Consider the following 13,836-nt stretch of genomic DNA (forward strand, 5'->3'; position numbering starts at 1 on the left):
GCTCTGATAGAAGCCATTTTACCATAGACTTTTGCCCAAATACCAGAGCGTCCCTGTGCTCATTGACCATGTGTTGATGTCATGTCTGAAGCGACACTGATGTGTTGAACCTGGCCTCTGTTTACAGCCAGGAAATCCTCCTACCAAGCTGGCAAACAGTCCTGGCAGGAGGGAACTTTGTGTGGAGAATCTTCCCAGAGAGGGAATGGTAACTCTAGACCTGTGTGGTGGAACTGCCTACACGAATCTTTCTTTTATTCCTCCCTGTTTTTCTTGAAACGACATAAATTTCAATACAGTTTATACATTTTGTACATAAACAGAGGGAGCAACTTATCTGCTGTTTCACCAAGTGGTTTGCATACAGACCTGGTAAATCGGACTTCACAGATATTGCACATATATGGCTTCTCTCCCGTATGGGTTCTCATGTGCCGAGGCAGCTTCCCTGCGCCCATGATGATCTTGTTGCAAATGGGGCACTGTTGTGAAGCCTTGGGCTTGATCTTCCTTTCCTCTGGCCACCGCGGGAAGATTCCCCCAAAGTGGGCGGCGCTGAGGAAGTTGAGATAAGCGCCGTAATCGGTTTCGGCCTTAATGTGTCCCATGTGACCCGCCGGATTGCTGGCAAACATGTCCTTGAAGATGTCATTGGGAAACTGTGCCGGGGGAGGATCCTCTTTCTCTTCTTCCTTGATCTTCCTCTTCCGGATCACTAGATCTAAGGGGCCGTTGTCCAATTGCTGCTCTTCCATTTGGGAAAAGGGACTGAATTCTCCATTCCATAGGTGAGGAAAGAGGTCAGGCGCAAATGGAGACAGAGGTGGTCTCTGTTCTTGAATGCCAACTTTAGGGTAGAGGTTCTCCCTCAAGAGGGACTCAATGGAGAAGTCTCTTATCACTCCCAGGGATCCATTAGCACTGTTGGACGGGAAGTGGTTGTTGAACCCACTTGGACTTTCTGTGTACACGTCTTCACTCAGGTCAGATTTCGAAGGACTTTGGTGACAGCTGACGTCCTGGACATCTGCTAAGTTCTGGTCTGCAAAGTCTTCTACTTCCCCCTCCTCCTCCTCTTCATCATCGTCCTCCTCTTCTTCCTCCTCTTCCTCTTTCTCCTCTTCCTCCTCCTCAACAGGCTCCATGATTTCGAGGCAAACGTTGATGACGCACTGGATCTCCAACATCTTGGCCGCATTGAGGATGTGTTTGAGGTTGGAAGTCGTGATGGTGAGGGTTGAGGTATAGGCAAACTCTAGGATTGCCGAAAGTGCTTCAGGCTTGACAAAGTCAATCTCGTAAACATAGGGCTGGTCTGCTAAAGTGCCGGTAGTAAAGAGTTTCTTAAAGTATTGGCTGCAGGCAGCCAGGACGGACTTGTGGGTCCTGTACTCTTGGTCCTGGACAATGAGAATGACATCGCAGAGGAGACCATTGTGCCGTTGCTCATTTAAGCCACAAAGGACTTCGCTACTGTGGTTCGGGAAAGGGATCCCAATCAGATCTTCAATGCCATTGGCCATATTCTCATTTAGAGCCCTAGGATAAGACAAACAGAAAAAAACCCCATTAACGAATTAGCACATCCATATTCATTCACAAAGACAGAAGCTATGTAAAATGTTGAGGTACTTTGCAAGGAGGAAAAACCTTTGTAAACATTCATTTATTGAAGTAATTATACACTGTCTTTCTCCAGAAACTCAAGATGGCCTACAGATGCAACATCAGATCTTTATAGAACAATAAAATCAGTACCAGTAATCCTATCAACAGAGAGAGAGGGGAAGGAAGAGAGAGATCTAGTAACCTAAAATACAACACTCTCCTCTGATTATCAGTGCCAGAAGGCATCAATGGAGAAGGTCTCAGCTTCTACGTCCTGTTGTCAGACTTCTAGAGGAACCAGTTTACAATTATGCTATTAGATTTTTACATGCAAAATTGTGAATATATTCAATAACTCAGAGACAGAGAGAGAGCAAAGCAAAGCAAAGCACTGCACTATGTGCCACCCTAGCCCATATATCTTGAAGTATTTTCTGTTATTAAAAATCTTGTTAATGGTCTGCTATGTGTTGCATTCTTATTACATGATGCGTCATTGTTCGTTGTGTAGAGTCTGAGGAAATAAAGTGGAGCATAAATGTTTTGAATGAATAAATAAATATGACAGGCAAGAAATGTGAAAAATGGGAAACACTTTTCTTTTTAGTGAACAACCAGGGGGGAAAGCATAGCATAGTCACCAGAAAGCTAGCAGCATATTTGGATAGCGTGTTAATCTTTATAACAATGAATTCTTCAACGGTGCATTATCACAGTACATATTACAGCATTAGTTGAGGATAAATTACTCACGTTTAAACAATAAGCAGATATATAAAAATATTGTACGTGTATACAATATACACAGGAATGATGATTAAAGTTGCAAATCGTCTTACATAGAAAGCTTCAGTTTGCACTTTTTGAGTAAAACGAGGCCACTTGGCACACTACCTGTATTGCTTAATAAACCCTGCTCAAAGGAGAGCCATAATGCTCGCCAGATTTAATGTTATGCCTTCTGCCTTGTTACATGGCAGATTTAATAAGCAAGAAAAGGCTAAAAGATTGTGCCCATGTAACGATGGCTCAGTTGAATCTCTGGCCCACCAATTACTGCACTGTCTCAGATTCAAGGAAATCAGATCCAAGTATGTGAATCTTACTCCTTTACATTTGCCCCATCTCCCCGATTTAATTAGATTACACTACTTCTTGGACAACCCTGATCCTTCTCTCTGTATGATAGTGGCAGACTTTCTCCTGGAAATTACTAAATGCCAGTAGATTTCCTTCGACCTGTATTGTATATGCTTTTTAATCCGTTTTTTATTATTGTTGTACTGTTGTCTATGCCAATAAAGGCTTCCTTCTCGGCTTCTCGACTTTTTGAGTAAAATGTTCTTCATATTTCATTTATTCCAAAAGTGGGGGGGAAATGATATTTTACATGAGTGGAGTTTTGGGGGTGTTTTTGGTGCTTCTCAAAATTTCAAAATTTTTAATGGGAAAGCTGGAAAAAAAAAGTCCTCAGGGGGAAACACACCGGCACACATACACCTGGCATTCCAAAGCGTAGGAGTCCCCAACCTTTTTGTGCCTGTGAGCGCGTTTGGAATTTTGACATGGCCTGGTAGGCACGGCAACAAAATGGCTGCCACAGGAGGCCGAGGCGGCCACAAAACGATTGCCACCGCTTAACTTCAGTAACGCAGCGCGGATCCTTGGGCTGCGGTGACTGCTGCTGACAAAATGACATTTTAAAAAAATCTGCACAGCCAATCAAAGCTCCAATAGTCAGTCAGAAGCCTTGACTTGGGAGCAGCAGTGGCATAGTGGTTAAGACCAGGCGCATTCTAATCTGGAGGAACCAAGTTCGATTCCCAGCTCTGCCGCCTGAGCTGTGGAGGCTTATCTGGGGAATTCAGATTAGCCTGTGCACTCCCACACACGCCAGCTGGGTGGCCTTGGGCTAGTCACAGCTTTTCGGAGCTCTCTCAGCCCCACCCACCTCACAGGGTGTTTGTTGTGAGGGGGGAAGGGCAAGGAGATTGTAAGCCCCTTTGAGTCTCCTACAGGAGAGAAAGGGGGATATAAATCCAAACTTCTTCTTCTTCTCTTCTTGATGGGCAAAAGCCCTACCAGCGTGGAGCAGTGGTTAAGAGCAGGTGCACTCTAATCTGGGAAACTGGGTTTTGATTCCCCACTCTGCCGCTTGAGCTGTGGAGGCTTATCTGGTGAACTAGGTTAGTCTGTGCACTCCAATACATGCCAGATGGATTACCTTGGGCCAGTCATAGTTCTTCGGAGCTCTCTCAGCCCCACCCAACTCACAGGGTGTTTGTTGTGGAAGGAGGAGAGGAGATTGTAAGTCCCTTTGAGTCTTCCAAACTCTTCTTCTTCTACCTGACCCAACGTATTTGCTAGAAACGCTTGGTGCGCGCCAGAAAAGATGTTGGGCACAATTTTGGGGACTCTTACTCTAGATTTCCCCATTTTTCCCAAAAGCTTTCCCATCTCTGCTTCAACCAGTTCCTGTTCAGCATGGTGAAGTTGGTGTGTATCAAAACTGTAATAAACAAAGCGCACAGATTATGGTTTCCATGCGCAGAGATGGATCAGAAGAAGTATCGTAACATTTAAAACAGGTTCTGCATCAACCTGGCTCTTGAGATCAAATGGTCATTTTTTCAAAAAGTAAATATGCAAAACCAGATGTGCCTAGAAGAAGAAGAAGAAGAGTTTGGATTTATATCCCCCCCTTTCTCTCCTGCAGGAGACTCAAAGGGGCTGACAATCTCCTTGCCCTTCCCCCCTCACAACAAACACCCTGTGAGGTAGGTGGGGCTGAGAGAGCTCCGAGAAGCTGTGACTAGCCCAAGGTCACCCAGCTGGCGTGTGTGGGAGTGTACAGGCTAATCTGAATTCCCCAGATAAGCCTCCACAGCTCAGGCAGCAGAGTGGAGAATCAAACCTGGTTCCTCCAGATTAGATACACGAGCTCTTAACCTCCTACGCCACTGCTGCTCCTTGACCAGTGATGGTGAACCTTTTCGAGACCGAGTGCCCAAATTGCAACCCAAACCCCACTTATTTATCGCAAAGTGCCAACCTGGCAATCTGCCACTAATGCTGGACAAGTGCGGAATCTGAAACCGGCTGTCTTTTAAAACCAGAACAAGTTCATAGCCCGTATGGCGCAAGATGTGGGTGAAGCCGGGGGCAGTAACAGAGCCTAGATCTGAAGTGAATAGATCCAGTGCCCCACGTTGCCCCATGGCTACTGCAAGAAGAATAAATTTTGCCAATTACTTGCTCTCTTCTGGGCAGTCACAGAATCTCCCTTTTCTTGTTGCAGAACTTTTATTCCTCTCCCTTCCCCCACTGCAGCATTTAAGTATGGCCTGTGCCCAACTTCGATTTGGGAACTGCAGAATTATCCTGCATTTAGGGGGTTGCCAACTCTGGGTTGCAAAATTCCTGGAGAGTTGGGGGCAGAGCCTAGGAAAGGCGGAGTTTGGGAAGGATAGATAGTTCATACATCCCACCCACCCACCCCCAAAGCCTCCATTTGCTTCAGAGGGACTGATTACTGTAGTCCGGAGAATATTTGTAGTCCCAGGTGAACACCAGGATACACCTGGAGATTGGCTATCTTCTCTTCCCTGTAAGCTTCGCGAGCTTCTCTGCTTTGTCCTGCCCCTAAGAACATAAGAACATCAGAACAAGCCAGCTGGATCAGACCAGAGTCCATCTAGTCCAGCTGTCTGCTACTCGCAGTGGCCCATCAGGTGCTTTTGGGAGCTCACATGCAGGATGTGAAAGCAATGTCCTTCTGCGGCTGTTGCTCCCGATCACCTGGTCTGCTAAGGCATTTGCAATCTCAGATCAAAGAGGATCAAGATTGGTAGCCATAAATCGACTTCTCCTCCATAAATCTGTCCAAGCCCCTTTTAAAGCTATCCAGGTTAGTGGCCATCACCACCTCCTGTGGCAGCATATTCCAAACACCAATCACATGTTGCGTGAAGATGTGTTTCCTTTTATTCGTCCTAATTCTCCCCCCCCCCCCAGCATTTTCAATGTATGCCCCCTGGTTCTAGTATTGTGCGAAAGAGAGAAAAATTTCTCTCTGTCAACATTTTCTACCCCATGCATAATTTTATAGACTTCAATCATATCCCCTCTCAGATGACTCCTCTCCAAACTAAAGAGTTCATACATCCCCCACCCCCACCCCCCAAGCCGCCATTTGCTTCAGAGGGACTGATTACTGTAGTCCGGAGAATATTTGCAATCCCAGGTGAACAGCAGGACACACCTGGAGATTGGCTATCTTCTCTTCCCTGTAAGCTTCACGAGCTTCTCTGCTTTGTCCTGCCCCTACGCCCTCAAACTCTGCAGGTAAGTACAGGTAAGTCCCTGTGCTCCTGACATCCTCCAGTGGCCCCGTAACACTGTCCTATCTGTGCTCCTTCCCGAGGAAAACACCATTAACATCACCGGCGCTTTCCAGATGCCTCCGGAGCATCACGTCCCAGCAGTCGCTGCCAGACGCTGAACTCCCTGCCCCGTCCTTCACAGCCCTTAGCGATTGTGCTCCACAGTCTGTCTCTGAACACCTGCTCCTCCCGTCGCCTCCTCTGCCTGTGCTCTTGGTCTTTATTTAGACCGCTCCTGACAAAATGCAGCCACCTCCCATTAGTCTCGAAAATGTTTCTGTCCCCACCTTCCTTTAATTGTCCCTCCTGCTCTGGTCCACCCGGCTGGCTTGGTCTTTCCCCCCTCTTGGCGACAGATGTCCCCTGCGATGCTTTTTTTGCCTTGCCAGAATTTCTAGTCCGGGCACTGCGGCTTCGCAGGAGAGATCTGCAAGGCTGGAATTGTGAGCCTGGAAGTGAAGCTCTTGAGACGGTAGCTCTAAACCTCGGCACAGGGAGTCAAGTGGGGACAGTTCAACGTACCAACCGAGAATCATGTTGCTGCATATGTTGCTTTGCAGTGGCGTAGGAGGTTAAGAGCTCGTGTGTCTAATCTGGAGGAACCGGGTTTGATTCCCAGCTGTGGAGGCTTATCTGGGGAATTCAGATTAGCCTGGGCACTCCCACACACGCCAGCTGGGTGACCTTGGGCTAGTCACAGCTTCTCGGAGCTCTCTCAGCCCCACCCGCCTCACAGGGTGTTTGTTGTGGGGTGGGAGGAAGGGAAAGGAGATTGTAAGCCCCTGTAAGGAGAGAAAGGGGGAATATAAATCCAAATTCGCAGCAGTGGCGTAGGAGGTGAAGAGCTCGTGTATCTAATCTGGAGGAACCGGGTTTGATTCCCCGCTCTGCCGCCTGAGCTGTGGAGGCTTCTCTGGGGAATTCAGATTAGCCTGTGCACTCCCACACACGCCAGCTGGGTGACCTTGGGCTAGTCACAGCTTCTTGGAGCTCTCTCAGCCCCACCTACCTCACAGGGTGTTTGTTGTGAGGGGGGAAGGGCAAGGAGATTGTCAGCCCCTTTGAGTCTCCTGCAGGAGAGAAAGGGGGGATATAAATCCAAATTCCTCTTCTTCTATTCCAGGGGGAAATACCTCTTTTCCCCAGGTACTTTTGGAGGGATCAGTTTTTTAAATGTTCTATTCCTTGGTTCCGCTGCCAACCAAAAGGGAGACAGCAAATGAACAATCAGAAGGAGTATTGTCAAAGGCTTTCATGGCCGGAATCACTGGGGTGCTGTGTGGTTTCCGGGCTGTATGGCCGTGTTCTAGCAGCATTCTCTCCTGACGTTTCGCCTGCATCTGTGGCTGGCATCTTCAGAGGATCCATACAGCCCGGAAACCACACAGCACCCCAATCAGAAGGAGGTTGAGACTGGGAAGAAGAGCAACCACGAATCTGCTAGAAAAGCGTTAAGGATGTCTTGCCGGCTACAATCTGTCTCAGGAAAAGATGTTAGTGCGGTTGTGTATTCCTCCACCACAGAACTCAACGTGCCAGACCTTCTTTGTTGAAGAATGCCCCGCCTGGGTCCTAGTGCCAATCTAGCCTGCTCCCTCCCATCCATTTGAAGTAGGTACTGATGGCCTCAAGGAGGAAAACGGCATCTCTTCAAGCTATGTCGGGCAGGGAACATTGCACTGGGGGACGCGTGAACACCATTTCCCCACTCACAATGAACCTGATCCAAACTGGCACTTTGTATGCCCAGGAACTGAGTTTCCAGGAGGGAAAAATACCCAAAGCCAACAACAGGCAGACAACAGCCAACAGCCAGCAGGATCCTTGGGTTAGGCTAGGGCAGTGGTGGTGAACCTATGGCACGGGTGCCAGAGGTGGCACTCAGAGCCCTCTCTATGGGCATGTGCAAACAGAGTGCCCCTCCCCCAACATCTAGGCTGGCCTGGGCCGCTGGGCTCGATTATTAGCATTAAACCTAAGACCTAGTTTTGGGGAAGCAGTGTAGATAACCCTGTTAAGCGCTATTAAACCCCACTGATTTTCATGCAAAGAACTAAAGTGCGATCCTTTACCTGGGAGTAAGCTCAGTTGCTGGCAATGGGCTTGCTTCTGAGTAAACCCTCCTAGGGTCGTGATTCACCCATTGGAAGAGTTGCACGGTTGCTTCAAAGCAAAGCCACTGACTACCACCAAGCTTACTCCCGAGTAATGCATGCCTTGGAGCCATCCATTTTTTCTCAACTAAAACCTCAGTATTCAGGTTAAATTGCCGTGTTGGCACTTTGCGATAAATAAATGGGTTTTGGGTTGCAATTTGGGCACTCGGTCTCCAGGAGCAGAAGTGGCGTAGGAGGTTAAGAGCTTGTGTATCTAATCTGGAGGAACCGAGTTTGATTCCCAGCTCTGCCGCCTGAGCTGTCGAGGCTTATCTGGGGAATTCAGATTAGCCTGTGCACTCCCACACACGCCAGCTGGGTGACCTTGGGCTAGTCACAGCTTCTCGGAGCTCTCTCAGCCCCACCCACCTCACAGGGTATTTGTTGTGAGGGGGGAAGGGCAAGGAGATTGTCAGCCCCTTTGAGTCTCCTGCAGGACAGAAAGGGGGGGGTATAAATGCAAACTCTTCTTCTTCTTCTTCTTCTTCTTCTTCTTCTAGGGAAAGAAGAGTTTTTGCAGCTTGTCACGGTCAGCACTCAAATTTAAAATGTGTCGCGCATGACAACATTCTTTTTAGAAGCTGAGGATTTTGAGAACAGAGCTTTCTTCCCTCTCTCACAAGGGCTCCAAAGCTTTCCCAAAGCATTGTTAAATAAACACTGAGGCGGCCCCACCTCTCGATAACGTGTGGGAGGATGGGGGGGGAGAGTTGAAACTGGGCCTCCACCCCGAAGGGAGGCCTGATAGAGGCCAGTTCCTCCCATTTTTATCGCTGAGCTATGAAACATTCCAGCAGAGCCCCCGCTTGCGACAGTCCGGAGAAAGAAAAGACATTTCCTTCCAGCGGCTTAGCGTGCAATATTTCAGTCTCGGGCTGGGCCGTGGGCTCCCTTTCAGAGCGATAATAAAATCACTTTAATTGCATCAGTTTATTGGACAGAAGGATGCAGGCAGATGCACATTTTGTCCCCCGAGAAAGTGCACTGCAAAATGTACGTTTGACAAACACAGTTGAGCCGTTTTTGGTGGAGAGTTCCTTACTATCTGAAGCTGGAGAGAGGGAAATCAGGGCCTGTCAGCACTGGGGTTGCCAACCTCCAGGTGAGGCCTGTAGATCTCTTGAAATTAAAGCTGATCTCCAGACGACAGGGATCAGCTCTCCTGGAGAAAATACAAACAGAATACAAAGGTAGATCTGGGTCGTTTCCGCACTTGCGTTATCGACCTACGTTCGAGCTGCGTTCGACCTAAGTGCTCTGCACAACCACTGGGATCGACGTGGTTTTGTACCAGCTTCGCCCCGTGTAACGGTCACATTTCTGACTCCAGTTGGGAACTACTACTTTTTCAGGGAACCACGCTCGAACTCAGCTCGATTCCAGTAAAGTGCGGAATCTCTGGTGCCAGGAGTCCCCCATTCAGCCAATCACAGCTGAGTGTTTCGGACATGCGTACAGCTGGCCAATCAAAAAACGCCACCTTCATCCCTCCGTTCCTGTGGCAGTTTTTTTAATAACGTGTGTGGGGATAGACGGAACATGGCCGTAGGACAGTAGCCAATCGGAACGGAGCGGCAAAGAGGCACAGGATGATTCCGCCCTCCGAGCTGGTTGCAGTGGGGAACAACAATGGCTTCAACCTAGGTCAGTACCCTTCTCAGGGAACTGGGTTGAACCTATTTTACTCATGTACGGAATCGCCCCTTGTTCCTGGGAACAAGATCTACCAGATCACAGCCACACAGCCCGGAAAGCCCACAACAACCAGTTGAGTCAGTCCGTGAAAACCTTCGACAATACAACGCAAAAGCTTATTAAGATATAAAAGATCAAATCTTTTTGGAATGTAAAACTTTTTGGAATTTAACAGAAGAGATAGGATCCCATTTGGGCATCTTAATCTACCTTTTAACGCTGTATTATTTAAGGTCTGCCATTTGCAGTCTTTTGTATCCATCTTCAGGTCTTGTTTAAGACTGCTACTTAGGGACTTTTGTGTCCGTATAACAGAGTTTCTGTAGGAAGGGAAAATGGTGCCTGGGGCAAAATGGCGGCCCCTTCCACGCACCCTCCATGCCCCCGCGTCCCCAAACACCCCTCACCTACCTTTTTAAAGCGAAAAAAGCAGCCTGCTGCAGGCCGTGGAGATTCTCCGCCCCCCACCCCCCGTGCCTGTACCCGGGGCATCTGTCCCCCCTGTCCCATTGTAGCTCCGCCACTGCCGTATAAATATTGTTACATATATGCAGGAGAGACAGGATATGGGTAACAAAATGCGTTTGTATTATAAACTTTATTTTCATATGATAATGCATAAGTGACATTACAGTAACATTTTGACTGGGTACAGTTTTTGGGTTTTGTTTGTGTTTACATAGACTGCACATTCCCCCAATATACTGTGTTCATCTGGAGAAAACGGGTGCTTCAGAGGGTGGACGATATGGCATTAAACCCTACGGAGGCTCCTCCCCTCCCTAAACCACACCCCCACAGGCTCCACCCCTCCACCCCTGGAGCAGCAGTGGCGTAGGAGGTTAAGAGCTCGTGTATCTAATCTGGAGGAACTGGGTTTGATTCCCAGCTCTGCCGCCTGAGCTGTGGAGGCTTCTCTGGGGAATTCAGATTAGCCTGTGCACTCCCACACACACCAGCTGGGTGACCTTGGGCTAGTCACAGCTTCTTGGAGCTCTCTCAGCCCCACCTACCTCACAGGGTGTTTGTTGTGAGGGGGGAAGGGCAAGGAGATTGTCAGCCCCTTTGAGTCTCCTGCAGGAGAGAAAGGGGGTATAAAAATCCAAATTCTTTGTCTTCTTCTTCCAAGGAGGGCTGGCTACTGTATTATTGACCTTGTTGCTGAGTTGTATGCAACTGGTTGTTGTAATAATTTAATTGTATTATTTAGGGATGCCAATTTCCTGGTGAAACCTGGGCATCTTCTGGAATTACAGGGTATCTGGGCCAGGCCATTCCCAAATCTAGATCCAGAGGGCATCTGAGAGGATCAACTCAGAATCCAGTCCCTCACCCTGTGCTGGTAACTAGGGTTGCCCGCTCTGAGGAGGGAAATTCCTGAAGATTTGGGTGGTGGGGCCTGAGAGGTGGGGGCTTTTTGGAGGGGAGGGACTGCATCAGGGTACAATGCCGTGGAGATCAACTTCCAAACCAGCCGTTTACTCGCTCATCTGGAGGCCAGTTGTAATTCCAGAAGATCTCCAGGCTCCGCCAGGAGGTTGGCAGCCCAACTTGGCAACCCTAGTCCTGGCGGATGCGACCCTACTTGAAAGATACTCCCTGTGGTTTTTCCTAGATGAAGAACTGTGCATTGCGGGGGCCTCCCCCAGACGCAGCAAGGCTGTTCCACTGTTACAGCTCCAGAAAGCGAAGGGCCTGGGCATTTATTGGCCGTGGGAAGAGGATTTCTGCTGCCGGCCACCCCTTCCTCTCTCCCACCCTTGGGGAGATCAAGAAGCAGCCGAGGCCTTGAAGTTATCTCTGCCCTACCCTCACCCCCACCCCCTAGCCTTTGCCTTTGGGTCATTATGAGGGAGCCGGCTGCCAAGGCCCTGGGAAACAGCGAGCAGGTGGCACCAGGAGCAGCTGCATTTGCAAACATCGATGTTTATGGGCACCAACCTATTTTAAGGACTCCTCCTCCTCCCCAAGTTCCTGCTCACACAGGAGGCTCTGTTTTAAAAAGGGCTTGGACAGATTTATGGAGGAGAAGTCGATCTATGGCTACCAATCTTGATCCTCCTTGATCTGAGGTTGCAAATGCCTTAGCAGACCAGGTGCTCGGGAGCAGCAGCAGCAGAAGGCTCTTGCTTTCACATCCTGCATGTGAGCTCCCAAAGGCACCTGGTGGGCCACTGCGAGTAGCAGAGTGCTGGACTAGATGGACTCTGGTCTGATCCAGCAGGCTAGTTCATATGTTCCCAGTGACTGGACTGTACCACTATGGAGTGCGGCGGGGGGGGCAGTGTGGGGGGGAAGCTCACAAGATTTAAAGCTGCTCTAGAGAAAAAGGTTTTGCTGAACATAACGTTCTTGTCTACGTGCAGCCTCCCTGATAACCTAGCTTTCAACATGCAGGGCACTTTCTATCCACAGGGGAATTCAAAGATATGTGCAGCCAAGATTAGGACTGCCAACCTCCTGATGGGGGTAAAGGATCCCCTGCCCCCCAGCTGCAGCCCCCCCTAATGGCGACCAGCTGACTGGCAGAAGGGGGAATCAAACCCCAGAGTTTCCCCGGTGATGTCACTTTTGGCAGTAGGGTTGCTAACCTCTAGGTGGTGCTGTAGAGTTATTTGGGGGAAGGTGGGATTTTGGAGATACAATGCCAGATGCAACACCGTAGAACCCACTCTCCACAGCCGCCATTTTCTCCAAGGGTAACTGATCTCTGCCATCTGGTGATCCGCCGTAATCCCAGCAAGATCTCCAGCTCCCACCTGGAGGCTGGCAACCCTACGGTGTGCAGAAAGTGGCAGAAAGTGGTGGCGCCTGCGTTTCTATGTTCGCTAGTACGTACATTGTTCTTCTGCTTCAAAAAGGAGCACACGAGGGCAAAATATTGGGCACAAACTCCTTGGGCAGTGTGCTGATTTAGCAGATGAACAGAAATTAAAATTGGGGTGCTGTGTGGTTTCCGGGCTGTATGGCCGTGTTCTAGCAGCATTCTCTCCTGACGTTTCGCCTGCATCTGTGGCTGGCATCTTCAGAGGATCTTCTGAAGATGCCAGCCACAGATGCAGGCGAAACGTCAGGAGAGAATGCTGCTAGAACACGGCCATAAAGCATCCCAGTGATTCCGGCCCTGAAAGCCTTCGACAATACAGAAATTAAAATTTCTTCTGGACAATCCAGATGTGGACGATTCCGAGTCAGCTGCAACATTTCTATCTGAGATAACTGATGATTTTAAATAAGTGTATTGGCTGTTCGTTTTATTCTATTTTGTGCTGTGACTTTATGATTAATGTATATGCCAATAAAGGCTATGTATGTAAGTATGCATGTACGCACCCGTGTTTCCCCGGAAATAAGACAGGGTCATATATTAATTTTTGCTCCAAAAGATGTGTTAGGGTTTGGGCTTATTTTCAGGGGATGTCTTATTTTTCCCCCATGATTTTGCCCCCCCCCCCCACACGTGACCAGATTAGCTCCACCGAGGAATCTGTAACTAGGGCTTATTTTTGGAGTAAGGTTTATATTTCAAGCATCCTCCGAAATTCCGAAAAATCCTGCTAGGGCTTATTTTGGGGGTAGGTCTTATTTTCGGGGAAACAGGGTATGTACGCATGTATGTATATGTACATTGCTGTGTTCTTTTCCTGATACCTTGACATCTCTCCACTGTAGGATGAGAGGAAGCAGCCGATTCTACAAGGACTTTCAGAGCTCATGCCCTGCGGGGTGGTGGGGCGAGGGAGATGGCACCAATTGAGAGAGATCAGACGGTGACGCAGCACAACCAGACAGACATTTCCCTTCCCATCCCCTCCTTCGACACCCACCCAGGCCCATTAGAGGGCAGGTCGTTTCTGTTCCCAATAATAAGAAATCGCCAAAATAGGTCCAAAGGATGCGGCGCTTATTCGAAAATATAATCTTTCCCACACTCCCAAACTGGAAGATATTCAAGCCCAGACATAACCCTCAGCGACACCTTCTCTGTACCAGCT

The 13,836-nt window shown here is 48.7% G+C and overlaps 1 protein-coding gene across 2 annotated transcripts in view; it reads right to left on the reverse strand.

Moving 5' to 3' along the window:
• ZBTB7C (zinc finger and BTB domain containing 7C) overlaps positions 1-13,836 on the reverse strand; it is a 319,668-nt gene that overhangs the window by 13,680 nt on the left and 292,152 nt on the right. For both annotated transcript variants that reach the window (XM_048502738.1, XM_048502737.1), the window contains one exon: positions 370-1,539. In XM_048502738.1, the coding sequence (XP_048358695.1) occupies positions 370-1,523 (1,154 nt within the window). In that variant the 5' untranslated portion in view covers positions 1,524-1,539. The remainder of the gene's footprint in view (positions 1-369; positions 1,540-13,836) is intronic.

The sequence above is a fragment of the Sphaerodactylus townsendi genome, linkage group LG07, assembly GCF_021028975.2.
Source record: "Sphaerodactylus townsendi isolate TG3544 linkage group LG07, MPM_Stown_v2.3, whole genome shotgun sequence".
Taxonomy (NCBI): domain Eukaryota; kingdom Metazoa; phylum Chordata; class Lepidosauria; order Squamata; family Sphaerodactylidae; genus Sphaerodactylus; species Sphaerodactylus townsendi.